The sequence below is a fragment of the Apus apus genome, chromosome 7, assembly GCF_020740795.1.
Source record: "Apus apus isolate bApuApu2 chromosome 7, bApuApu2.pri.cur, whole genome shotgun sequence".
In the NCBI taxonomy this organism is placed as follows: domain Eukaryota; kingdom Metazoa; phylum Chordata; class Aves; order Apodiformes; family Apodidae; genus Apus; species Apus apus.
In genome coordinates this window covers 18,978,889-18,993,198 of record NC_067288.1, presented here as the reverse complement: position 1 = coordinate 18,993,198, position 14,310 = coordinate 18,978,889, and the positions used below count along the sequence as shown (strand labels likewise).

At 35.7% G+C, this 14,310-nt stretch overlaps 1 protein-coding gene across 3 annotated transcripts in view; it reads right to left on the bottom strand.

Moving 5' to 3' along the window:
• ADGRL4 (adhesion G protein-coupled receptor L4) overlaps positions 1-14,310 on the bottom strand; it is a 76,013-nt gene that overhangs the window by 17,359 nt on the left and 44,344 nt on the right. For all 3 annotated transcript variants that reach the window (XM_051625161.1, XM_051625160.1, XM_051625162.1), the window contains 10 exons: positions 11,279-11,434; positions 10,685-10,755; positions 8,952-9,125; positions 8,676-8,859; positions 6,331-6,447; positions 5,010-5,203; positions 3,565-3,735; positions 1,856-2,059; positions 615-835; positions 455-521 (listed from right to left, as the gene is read on the bottom strand). In XM_051625161.1, the coding sequence (XP_051481121.1) occupies positions 455-521; positions 615-835; positions 1,856-2,059; positions 3,565-3,735; positions 5,010-5,203; positions 6,331-6,447; positions 8,676-8,859; positions 8,952-9,125; positions 10,685-10,755; positions 11,279-11,434 (1,559 nt within the window). The remainder of the gene's footprint in view (positions 1-454; positions 522-614; positions 836-1,855; positions 2,060-3,564; positions 3,736-5,009; positions 5,204-6,330; positions 6,448-8,675; positions 8,860-8,951; positions 9,126-10,684; positions 10,756-11,278; positions 11,435-14,310) is intronic.

Sequence of the window (14,310 nt, the reverse complement as noted above, 5' to 3'; positions counted from 1 at the left end):
CATAAAGATGACAGTCTAATCTTACAAAGACGACCGATCACTGATAAGAGATTAAGTCACACAACATCTGAAAAACCAGATTATCTGTCTGCTAGGATAGTGTCTGTATACACCTCCTGCAGAGCCATGCTGAGATGCCAATGACATACTAAGATGCTACATCTTAAAAGTCAGAAATACTTCACAGAATTCTTCACACCATTGGGTTAAAAGACAGAAAGCAAGAAAAAATAGAGCCTAAATTGAGCTTCTTTTGTAAAACAATTTTTCAGGCTAGTAAAGTATTCAGATGTACAGCAGATAAATAATTTAGATACACTATAAAAAGGTCTAAATTAGCCAATTCTGCCCTATAATTAGCACTCACAGCTATGCTGGCAATGGGTGGGTGATTATTAAACACCTTTTATTATCAGTTTTATGTACTACAATAAAAAAAGAAAATTATACTTACAAGAATTATTAGACATGCTGGTCCTATAAAACTCCATATAAAGTTATTCTTTGTGCTGAGCCAACATCTGAAAAGTAAACAGCAGAAAATACCTTGAAATTTGCAATTCTGACTATTTTATCCTCACGTATGTTGATTTGGACATGGAACAGCGACTTACACTTCTGTGGTGCCATAGTACTTGTATCCCAGTGCTGCAGAGATTCCAACGACCACGGCTGGACTGACATAGCCAAAGACATAGAAATTCTTGTGCAAGAAACCCTTGTTGTAGATGACTCCCACAACTATAAGGTAGAGGTGAATACCTTCAATGCACATCCATGCAAAAGCAGCTAGAAGGAAATAATGGAGTAATCCAGCAGTAATTGAACAGAAGAGCTAGAAATTCAATCAGAGAAAGCAAGAGTCATAATTTTATTAATATGTCTCTGTTACTATAACAGCATAAGCACAGCATCATAGTGATTCTAAAGTGGTGGTTCAGCAGCCCAGATGTAATGCTGACTGCCAGGAACTTGGGCTGTACCCATGAGCACACATGTTCATTAGGGTTTTCTGTGGCAACTGGTAAAATAAAGGGACAACATTCAACTTTTAAAATGGGTACACATCTTCCCAAACTGCATTAGCAAATTAACAAGGTTGATCCCACTGACACAGGTAAGTAGTCTATATGCTTTTCTGATCTAGACAAAGTTTATTTTTATGATTTTTTAAGAAATATAATTGGGCAAGACATGGAATTATTTCTGAAATAACTTTTATTAGTACCAAGTGTTTGCAAAATTATATTTCTTAATTAATCAATTCTGAAGTGCTACCTCAGAGATCATAGCTCATAGTTTTTCAAGAAATTTTAAAACCTATTCAGCTATGTATAGTGGTAAGGTTGGGTTTTTTTTTTTTTTAATAATTTATATGAAATTTAATTTCCTAAATCTAATCTGAGATGTAAAAAACAGCAGCTCAAATTAAATGAAAAACAACAGGGACAGGTCAGATATAGAAGGGAGAGGGGTCCTCCAGCCAACAGCACAGTATCTTAAATGCCATCTTGGGACTGCAGCTCTGGCCTGGCTTTTAAGGAAAATTGGCCTTGTACAGCATCTAAACGGATGTGGAAAGTGAAAATGCTAACCACATTGAGACCACAATCTCAGTTAAGGTGACAAACATTAAATGAAACCCACAGAGCTAAATAAGTATACACCACCTCAGATGAAGGCCCCACTTTTTAAAATGACCGTTTAATATTTCCTGTTACTAGACTGGCAAGTCAGTGTCACTAGAATATTCATACTGATACTAGCAAAATACTGGAAGTAGATGTAAGATCATATCTTATACTGTGTATTTACTTTACAACAGAACATCAAGATAGAAGTCGAAACTACCCACCTTATTATTGTTCATATTAATTCCAATCAGAAAAATAAGTTCTGCCAGAAAAAGGCTGCAGCAGAGGTTTTTGTGAATTGTCGTTCTAGTGCTTTGAATTTCACTGAAGAACCAGAATGTAAAAATGCACATGGAGAGGCAAATCAACGAAATAATTATTCCTAGCTGAGTGATTCTTGTAAGAATGTTATAATTTGTAACACCCTGGGGGAAAATTATAATATAATATTTAGAAGAATAGCTTTGTACCTTCTCAAGAAAGACCTCATTCTATAATACAGTTCTTTTCTTCTTTTCTACAAAATATTAAACAAGACTGTTTGTAGAGTTTCACTGCAAATGTACACTTTGGATAATCTAAAAAAATCTTGGTTTTTTTTGTGAGACAGATATAATTTCAGGGGAAATTAGTAAAAACTGTATACATTCCTGCTCTTGCATTTTCTGATAATTCTTAACAAAACTTTTCATTAACATCTCCTCATATGATTTTAAAAATCAGATCATTTTAGTGAATGACAGTAGAACAAATATTAATATGATATGAACATTTCCTAATATAAAAGGACTTATCACAACAGTGACTTAGATAAGCAAAAGTGAATAACCATCTTACTGAATGCAATGTGATCAAAACAAGACTCTGAAATAACAATCACTTCAAACAAAGGCTATTCCAGATATGTAACACGAACATTCTCCAAAGAAACACGGGGTATTTTAATATCGGATGGGAATATTTTCTGTATAGGAACACAGCTACATTCGCTGCTTGGTATTTGCACAAAGAATCTCTGAAATACATAATACATGACTGTGCATCAGCATAAGGACAGTGTTCAGCTGACCATAAAATGTATCTAAGTAATTTTGTTTCTAAATAAAGGACCAGAAATTATTCTCCTCCCAGCTTTCCTTTTCAAAATAACTATATAAGTACCTGCAAAGGTTTTAAATCTGAACTGGAGACTTAGGATGCTATTTAGCAACCAGGAAACAGCCTCTATCAGCATGAAATTCACAGTGTGATAGAACTGTCTCAATACTGTATATTCATGCTAATATTCTGCTTGCTGTCAGTTCTGATACCTTATAAAGCTGCCTCCTGAGGCAAAACCTGAGCTCCTGCAGATCCTCACTTAGACCCTGGAAATCTATGGGGCCTCTTCATATAAGGAGGTCATAAAGTGAGTGGTCATTCTCACAATTTTGTGCTGGTCGTGAGTGCCCATGTTTAATAGTCATAAACTTCAAATTGATTATGCTGCTGCAAACTCTCAGGAGAGAATTTAAAGCAGATTTTTGGATGCCAAGGTTGGACAAATGGGTGGCAAAGTTTTGAGAGAAAAAAATTCTGGGCCATATGGTTACTGACCACCAATGAATGCCAGTTAAATCCCATGGCAGTCTTAAAGTGGAATTTAAAATGAAAAGCAATGCACCAAAAATAAGCATAACAGACTGTGTATTTGGAACAAGATAGTTTGCTGCATCACTGCTCTGTAATACTGCAAAAAGGACATACGGAAATTCAGACACATATGGGAGGAATTTTGTTTGCTCTGTGCACAATAAATTGTGTGTTTGCTGAACAAAAACAAGAGACAACCCAAAGGGGGAAAAGCATGTACGTTGCTCTGAAGTAAAAACATAAGGAATGAAGATAGAAGAAAGTATCAGGTAAAACACTAAATTAAAATAGCACTTACAACAGAGCCACCTGAGGACATCAAAACAGCAAAATGAGTCAAATGATTACATTTGCATGAGATATGAGTGGAGTTGGAATGTGTCAGCTCACAGCCTTCTGTAGCCCAGTTGCCACTCATAGTGTCTGCTGAATAGTTCCAAAATGCACATTTAATATCTTTATCCGCAGTCTGGAACAGAAACAAGATGCTTCAATGATGGCAAAAGGCAGGATATTTCCCATCAAGAGACCTTTCTTAAGTTAGCCAGCACAATTCATTAAAAATTGCTTGTTACTATTGGAAGGTTGGGAAGCAAAAAGCACATTCTGCAAGGCCTGTTCCAAGCAATTAAAGCATGGCCAGGGATGGAAGCATTTTATCCATACTGCACCAAACATGCATGCTAATCAGATTACTGAAACCTTCTGGCACTTGCAAAGGTGTTGGAGTTTTTACCTACTGAAAACATTGTTACATATACCCCTGCACCTGCTAAACATGGACTAAAACCCCAAGGTTATAACCACATTGCTTGTCCTGCTCATAGTCCCTTCCAAATGAACAGTTCAAAAACTGAGACTTATTCTGTGCATTTCACAAAGCAATCTGGGAGAAAGCCAGGGTCATGTCACACCTGCTGTATCAGGCGCGATGACAAAGGTGAGTAAAACCTTTAGTATTATTTATTACAGCTAGTGCTTACTAGCACTAGTCAAAGATAAGGTCTCCACTGTACTACATCCTGTATAAATAGATGCAAATTTTTCAGAAGGTGATCTCTAGCTCAAATATTAGAAGGTAAATAACAAATTTAAAAGCTGCATAACCAAGGGTAGCACCTTGACCCACTGCCCACCTCCCTAGAGTCTCGCTTTCTCATTATGCTTCTGATAATTCTTTGTGCCTGTAAGATGATTCTTCATATACTTATGAAGTCAGCAAAATCTACATATCCTGGAAGTAAAATTCTCAGTTTTAAATGAATGTGTTCAGATTTCAGAAACAATAATGCTGCAATACTGTAGATTCTACTATTAACTCCCAGCTACAAGTTAACTTTTTGTATTAACTTAGAAGCATTTCTTCATTTATTTCTTTTAGTGTGTTTTTTTAACCAACTGAAAAACTTTCAGAAAAACCCACCTAAATACAGAATAGTCAGGATATTGTAATGTTGTCCGGTTCAGGCATCTACAGTTTATTCGTACTGCAACCCAGCAAAGAAGCCACTGTTGCCCTTGCTTTAGTCCCATGACACTTTTCAGCTGTATTGTATTTAGTATATTGCACTTAGGATGTCACATTAGAGATTGTAATTTATTTCTCTAATAAGATTAAATGCACATCACCATACAACATAATTATGTCTCAATATATCATACACTGCAGGTCTAGTTACATTGCATAAAATAATTAGCTATTGTTTTGTTTTATTTGATGTTGATAATAAAAAAAACCCTTACCTTGGCATACTTTAAGGTAAATGTTATTTTCTCGAGCTCATACAGCGTAGGTGGATTTGAGCTAATTGCAACAGCTATAACTGATGAGCTTACTGTCTGTCTCTGTTCTGAAGGATCTTTTGAGGAGTGGTTTTTAGGCGATGAAAGCAAAGAACCAATGTTGCTATACCGCAGAAAGACAACTGCAACCGTGCCTATCAATCAAACAGACCATATTTAGTAGTTTGTGGGGTTTTTATAGAAGAACAAAATTGAAGACATTAAGGGAAACCATAAACAATCAACATTATTACTGCTATTGCATAAAATATGCAAAACAGATGGAATCTTTGTGGAATACTTATAAAAATGTTTTCGAGACAATGAAATATAGCTTTATTTAAAACAACGCAACTGCCATTAGAAATAAAAATGTGTATTCGCATTGGAAATTCTAATTAGATATATGCATATATTTTTTTTTTCTGGAGTAATATATGCTCACTGCTGTTCTGCAATTGGCTACACACATGGTGTCAAGTCTCATAAACTAAAATGGCTCAGACCTGAGATAAATACTGGGCCTCTCTGAAGTACATGGCTTGCTTTGGCTTCCATTACACTGGAGCCAGGATGGAAGACACATACAGTAAAGTGAAAGGTATTTTAGGATTCCATGCTGATTTGAAAACATGTGCTTTTGCTTCCTGGTACAAAGGTAAACCATAATTTTAGATACTGTTACATTTCAGATTAGCTGGAAGACTATGACCTAAAAAAATATTTTCTGTGTTTATTAGGTTGGGAGGTTTCATTCCAGAGCTGTTTAAACAGATGTATTTATTTTTAATGATGACAGCAGTTGTGAGCCATTTCTATATTTTAGTAATGACAGTTGTTGTAAAGCATTTCTGTAGGATTCTGAGGTCCAAGCCAAGATCTGGGTCCTACTGGTTTTAGTACTGAAGAAAACATTGTTTTGGCCCAGTCCGCTGCTCTCTAAATAGAAAGGATACACCAATTTTTGGTGGAGGACTGACACAGGCGGTTGAAGGGGCCCATCCAAAGTCACACTGCAGATCTATGGCTGAGAAAAGGATAAAGTTCAGCTTTCTGAGTTGAAAAATTAACTGGATACTTACTGTGCCTCTAGAAATGTTAGAAATATCAGGCTTGAGACAATAAAGGGGTGAGATAGTGATAAAAATACCTTGACTCCTTGTATGTAGCAGGGCTGAAGCTCAGTCTTGGTAAGCTGCATATTTGGCTTTTTACTAGTGCGTACAAGTCTACCCAAGGTGTTTATTAACCCACCTACTTACTAACCTTTTCTTTTTCTTACCATTAGGATGAGATTCCTCTCTCTTCTTTGGAGAGATTTTTATATAATCTCCTCCCGTGTATACATGAGGGTGAATGTGTTTCATGTGATGTGAATCAAAAGCAAAAACTTTGAGTGCTGCAAAAGAAGAAAAATACCGTATAGATCACAGCTCCATTATGGTCTACCATAACTTACCATTGGGTTAATAAATGTGCTATTGGATTGCATAATTACTGTGAATTTTAAGAATTTATCATTGTGCCAAATATTTCAAGAAAAATGTTATTAATATCGCATGTTTGCTTAAACCTCTATGTTTTGTTGTTTTCATGCATACATTTTGCTCTCACACTTTCTACTCTTTCCATGAAAAATATAGTCTTTTATTTACCTTGCATTAAATTAGGCACTGGAAAGAATAATGTAGGTTACTTTAGGAAGAGCTATTGCTTTATTAAAAATGCATTTCTGAAAGGGACCACAAATCACAATTATAAAAAGCAAAGCATGAAATTCTCTACTGAATAGTAACATTTGATAAAAGCCAATTTTTGAAAAGTATATATTTTATAGTTATCTATCCATGCTACCAAATGCACATTGCACCATGAAGTAACGATGTGTCTTGTCAAAAAGCAAACAAACAAGTATCACCCCTCAGGACAAAAACTACATTAGAGGACACTGAGCTCTTTACTTGGTTCATTATAGTGCTGAGTTTCAATCACTCCGGATGGGAATAAAAAAAAAAGTCAATCAGGCCTTTTTAAAAAACAAAACAACAGCAAACAAATCTAAAACTTGACTGATGGAGGAATATCACTAAGCTAGACCATCTGCATTGCTTATAGCACAGCACACAAAAATAATACGAGCTATTCAATAGACCAGCTGTCAGAAAATGTTTGTCAGGACATAAGAAATAATTTTCTGTGGCTGGAGTTTTCAAACGCTTGTAGCTCAAGAGCTTGCAACATAAAAAGCAGTCAAGAGAGAGGGGTAACGATTTGGGTTTTGTCCCAGAATAGATGTGTGGGGCATGTATAAGCCCTATGGAAAATATGTTTGTGCTGAGAAGCAATAATAAAAAATATTAGTGTTTGGGGTCAGCTGGAAAAGAGCTCATGGAATTTCCCATTTTGGAAGAAAATCAAACACAAAAATTAGAGATCTTTCAACATAGAAATTCCTTCCCCTTCTCTTCATCAGCTCTTTTTGCCACCTTGGTCTAACTTATGCCCACACTGATGTCAACAAGGGCTGCACCCAAAGCCTTCTCTCTTCTTAACCTTCATGGCCTCAACCCTGCAGTTGCGAGAGCCTCTGCTCTCAGCCGGGGTGAAGCGGAGAAAGCTTTACAACCAGCTCCTGGCACTGCTCTGGATCTGCTGCACACCCAGAGCTGCTTTGCACTAACAGAAATCTGCTTCTGCAGAGTTTCTGTCACAGATCAAATTCCTCCCTATCTTTTCATCACTTCTGCTAATTTAGTTTGAAAAAAGCGAGGGAAGAACAGGTGGTTTGACCTGCCTTGGGACTAAAGGAGGAATCTCTCTCATCAAGTTGTCTTATAAAATGATAAAACAGTAAGGGGCACTGAAGGGCTGTACTGAATCTGAAATAGGAAATCAGGTCACATACAGTTTGAGTACATTGAGAAAACCGAAAATGAAAGAGTGGCCATTGCCAAAGGAATCAGCAGTTCTTTATTAGGATTTGCAAAAGCAGCTGGTACTAGCCTTACTCTGCTCTCACTGAAGGAATGGTAAAATTATTATTACTGCAGGAAAATCTGTAAAGTTGCTGTGAAGACACCAGCACACGGGGTCAAAGTAGGAGATGAGAATGGTCCAGCAGAAACTAAGCAATTCTCCTCAGAATTTCCTCCAAAAAAGAAAAAATTCTCAAAAAATAAAGCCCCACAAGATTGGACTTGCAAGGTACAGTCCTTATTCCAAGTTAATTTACAATACCTTCATTGAACCAAAAATCTCTATAGAGCAAATGCAATTTTCATTTCACTGGTGTTTTTATGCATATAAGTTTGTGCATATAAGTTTGTGCATATAAGATGCATGTACATTCACTTTGACGGGTTGACTACAATAAAAGATTGAAAGAGAAGCTAAAAGGACAACTTCCCACAGCCACTCAAGTTTTTTTTTTGGGCTGTGGGCTCAAATGTTCCACCTTTGAAAATTATGATACCTACACTGAAAGTCAGACGTTAGTTATAAAACTCATACAAATTAACACCTGTGTATTTCACATAACACCATTTCTAATCTTCATAATTGTGCTGAAAAACCTCTCAGTGTAATCCACACCTAAGGAACACCTTAGATTAATTTTCTTTATCTTACCTACGTCACTTGCATTAGCATCTAGCTGGGTTGTCTTTTTGAAGTTCTGCGACATGAGAAGCGTTGCGTGTTCTGCTGTATGCAGCAGCTTAGTCAGGATCCGCCTTTGGTTATCTCCTGGAAGAGCTTCCCAGACTGTCATTTTGTCTTTTTGTAAAAAATTGTTTACAGTGTTAACAAAAACCTGTAAATAAAAGAATGTTTTTAAGCAAAAGATCCATACGCTATTTGGGAAGTAAGAAAAAACTCCACAACTCTAAGGCTTGATCCACTCACATTAATGGTTGTATTCCGAAGTGCTTCACTGTCAGCAACAGAGTAACGCATGGGATTCAGTGATGAGTAAGATAGTGCTTCAACATATGAAATCACATCTACAGGTAAAAGTGGTCCCAAAGTATCCTTATTAATTTCTTGCAGCATCTCCAGGGGTGTTTTTAAATGACTAATCTGAAAAATACAAGGACTCACATGTTAATGAAACAGTTAAAGTAATATTTGTGTAAGTGAAAGTAAACCCAGTGCAAATGACTGAATTCTGTGCTTTCATTACACTTCGTGTTTAACTACTACAGCTGAGTTTTATTTATCCTAGTGCTCCAAAATGAACTAGAAAGCATTCTGCAAAAATAATTAAATATCAATGGTATAGTTACTCTTTTGACTCTTTTATGTTAATTTTAGCTGAAGAGGTGGGAGTAATTGGGCAGTATTTCTATATTTTGTGATTGATTTTTTTCAACTACAGATTATAAAGCATGTAGTTCAATGAAACTGTACTTCCTATTTTACCTTCACCACTTCAGTTTATGAACTACCAAATGCACTTACATTACAATTAGTTTAAAAATAATAGGCTAGAGAGGTTGAGATTAAGACTAAGATTGCAAATTTTAGCTTAATGGCTGAATAAGAAAAGAATTCTTACTTCATGATACTGAAATTTAATGAGATTTTATCTATCAAAAAGCCCCTCAACACCTGATTTTGTAAGATCTGTAATCTCTGCTACTGAACAGCTTTTATAGGGCATGCTGCATCTTGAAACTTAATAGAACAAGAACATAGGCTAAAAGCTAACACACTGTTATTACATAAAATGGAGGTATTTTGGCTTACTACTTTAAATTTAGTTTGACTTCACATTTAAAAAAAAAATTTCTGTCTCTAAGGTCCTACATGGCATTGACCATGTTGCACATAAGTGTGGTAAGCATATATTATATATAATATGATGTATTACATTGCATGTTAACATAGAAGGCATGTTAACGCAACGTGTATCTTACACTAGGTAAATAAAAGGCTTTAATTTAATGTATTTCTGAATCTTGTAACTTCAGCAAACTGCTAAATATAAAATGCAAATATATACAATTGGTTTTAATTTACTTACACTTGTGTTTCATTTATCCTTTTAAATTAGACAATACTATAGCTCCAGACTAATGAGTAGTGAATTCTTTATTAATTTTTAAATTTACTTCAGGAATCTCTACTTCTGGTGAAAAACATCTTGAGTCCAGAGTTCCAAAGTTTGTAAATTCTGTACCACCATTATCCTTTGAGAAGAAAATATACTAAAATACTAGGATGGTATTGCTTCATTTTCTCTTTTGTCACTTGTTGTCATTACTTTTGTGAGCTATCTTCCTGCCTCTCACTCCAAACCAGCAAATAATGGCACATCAGCAAATGCAGCAATGTGTAACTTCAAAAATTACAGAAACAGCTGAGTGATTACCACACTTCTGAATTTTTCATGCATCATGACTTACTTTGATAGAAACAGAACACACAGATTCCCAGCAAGTTATTATCACGGTTTGAACATGCAACATAGTTCAAATAATTTGAAATGAATAAAGAGACTTCTGTAAACATGCTTAAGTTCAATTGCATGATTCAAGCATTTGTTAAAAGCTCTTTAAGAACTATTATAATTGAAACAGTTTCAAACAGAACAATTAAAGGATTTAAAAATTAATTTATAAACCAATGCTACTTACTCCCACTAAAGTTCTGTTAATATGTTCAGTTATGCAGTCTTTGTATAACTCACACTTGGCCTTCGGATTTTCTGCAGAAATTAAAAAGAAACAAATTATATATTGCAGCTTAATTACTATTCAATATATACTCATTGTAAGAGCTCTTTTCTGAGGAATTGCCCATACCACCAGCATTCTGTATTTATGCACATGAGATGGAGCACTTCATTCTCAAACTTCAACTACTAAGACTTTATCTTGGCCAAAGTTACAGCATGGGATTAGACTCTGTGCCTTTGTTTTATCAGGTAGAGAGTCTGGCCTCTTTCCTTGGGACTTCCACAAGTGAAGTTACAAGAAAGCTCAAATTCTCACAGAGAAGTACAGATCTGACAACTCTAAGGAGGTATCCATTATTTCAAATGTATTTCATCACACTGGTTAGCAAAAATACATTTACAAAATTATTCTATTCTCAGGAAACGTAGATGCCACAGCTCTCCCCTTTTTCATGTCTTGCTGATTAATCTAACTGAAGATAAAGAGGCACTGGCGGGTTTCTCAGAAGATGTAGCTCTATAATAACACATAAACCTTTATAATATCATGTACCTTGGCAGGAAGTGCCATCATTTGGCTTAAACTGCAGTTTTCCTGTGGATGGTTGATAACCTTCCATACAGAAGCAGTTAAACCCTCCATCCACGTTTTCACATTTTGCGTGATCTCCACAGGCAACAGTTCCTTCGTTGCTGCACTCATCTACATCTGCAAATATTGTGAGAAATTGAATTTTTTAGTAAGTATTTACAGATTAACACCTTGCTGCTTTGTTGATAATAGCCCTGCACACTGCAAGCAGTTTCATAATAAAATTTCATGGAATTAAAAAAGCAAAAGCTAAAAAGGCAAACTTAATGGCAAAACACCTTTCAATTATAATACTCAAGGATTAGAAGGATAAATCATAATTGATCACATTTTTATACCACTATTTTTATTACTATATAATGTTGCATCCTTCATATTTTAAAACTATGCATTTAACTATTAATTCTATGATAAAATGCTCAGCATGATGCAAATAATCTGAAATCCATTTTCGAGAGATTAGACTAAACAGATTTTCTCAGCCTTCTGATTAGTTAGAAGAGAAAAAGAAAAAGGCAGCCTTTTCTTTTAAGTGACAGCTTTTAAAAGATGCTACAAAAGATCACACTATCCATCTCATTAATCTAAGATTTAAGCTCTGTGCCCTTTAAAAATGCTTGCACGTCATTTTTTTTTTCTTTTTTTTTTTTTTTTTCTTAAATCCACATTTAAATTATATTTGCCTAAAGTTGTGCTTCTAGGTAATTTGCCATTAGGTAGACAGGTTCAGTAACTGGTGGGGCACAGTCCAAGAGTAAAACAGATTAATTCCGGTAAGGGAATCCATGAATTGATCAATTTAGGAGGGCTGGGTACTAACTCTCTGGCTGGAGTAGGGATTATTGTGCATTATTTGTTTGGCTAAGGACAAACAAAAGATCAAATAACTCAACAGACAAAGTAAACTGGGAACACCACCAAATAATTCTGTGAAATGCTGCACTGGGAAGGAGAAAAGACTGAACAGCTTTGGGACAGGTATATCTGATGAACAAAGTTGAAAAATGAAAAAGTGACACATGAGTAGGTTTAAAGGAACAGTCTGAGAGGAGAATAGGCTAAAAAGTGAATTGAAGGACAGTAAATGTAGAGAGGGGAATGGATGAACCAGACAGGAAGACAAGCTAAGTTAAAACTGGCATGACACTGAATTTGAGAAAGAAACTGGAGAAAAAGAAGAACTGATTAACTGATTAGTGGAGAATAGCTATCTGAATTGATAGGAGAACTTTGTGCAGCCATATAGGTTTTAAGAACAGACAGAAAGCAGATCTAGGGGGCTGGAGATGCACTACTAGCATATAGGAACCATTTTTGCATTCTTATTTTGATACACAATTTTGGGTGGTTTTCCAAAGGAAACATAACACAAATGAGCAATAATGTATGTTAAATAATGTTGCTAGAGACATGGAAACTGTGGAAGAATAATGTACTGCATGTCTGTGGATATATCCAGGGAATGCAGAAAGATGTCTGAAGGAACAGGAAGACCACCTTAGTGCCATCTACTCATTCAGACAGCATTTCTGGTAACTTTGTGGAACATTCCTTATTAATGGTAAAAGAACTTCCATTTGAAAAGCTGTTCAGACTCTGGCAGGGCAGAGGAGGGAAGGAGAGATGAGGCTGGAAGAGCGTTCACCCTCTCCAGCACAACCACCTCTGCCCTGCAGAGCGAGCCACCAGGGAATCTCTCTGTTTGAATGGGTTGGCACAAGCACTGAAGTTTAAAGTATGAAGTTAAATTATAATTACGTGAATTAAGGCAGTAGATTTTTCCCATATTTGAAGGCCCAAACTGCATTAATTATTTTTTTTTTCTCTTTAATGAGCTGCGTTTTGTATTATCTGTATTAGTACAGTTCCTGTGACCTCAGTATTCATAGTCATGGAGCTAACCGGGCTACACATTATTATATCCTGCAAAAGTGAAGTACGGGGGTGGCTACCTCATAATTAAATGCTGTTACTTAAAGACATAAGGCTAAAGTTCTTACTATCAACATTTAAATAACCTCTCACACCAGTAAATTATAAAGCTCTTTTGAAAGCAGTGAGTGCCTGTCAGTGCCCTGTTGTGTGATTCCATGTAAGACACAAACTTTGAATGAATTGAAGTGGCAAGGGTGAAACCCACTACAATACTGTTTTTTATAACAAGAACACAGATCAGCCTTATACCAAAGAATTCTTTGGCCTTGTCAGCGACATAGAGAAGGACATGTACATCTTATGATAGTCAGCATGTAACACCGTGCTAAAACACCAGCAATTGACTAGAACCTTTGCTAAAACCTAGAATGACTTCTTAAAAAAAATAATAAAATTGAACACTTTCCAGACTACCATTGCTTAGTATCAGATTTCCATATGATTTACTGATGCAAGTGTTTCAAAATTATTAGGATAATTTGTTTTTCATGAACTTAGTTTGATAAAGCATTTATTTGTTGTTATCGGGCATTCATACAAATTACCCTTTTTTTGTAATTATGTCAGATATTGAGTATAATGAAGATTTTAATGAGAAGTCAGGATTATCCAGAACATTAGCAGAAACTCAAGCACCAAGGCACATCTCTGGCAACAGGATGCTTATTTAAAGTCTGATAGAGGCACCCTGTTGAGTATATGCAAATAAACTTCCTGCAGTTGAGTTGTCCATATGGAATGAGTCCATATCACGCCTATCTAATTTACTGTTTCCTGAAGAAAAAAAAAATAATCTCCTGGGTGACAAAATTAAAAGGCAATATGCCTGATCTTGCAAGGTACTAATCAGCTTCATATCCCTTGTAAATAATTGAGATTGTTAGGAGCAGCAACAATTTGTGACAGTTGCAAGAATGCTGCTTTTTAAGTTACTCCTTTGAAACATGGTGTGCAGTAGCTGTAGGTTTTTGTTTCTTTATATTTTGTATTTATGCCTTTTTAACTGAATATGCAATTGTTGGACCACACACAGACAACAGCTTGTCAGTGCTTTCTGT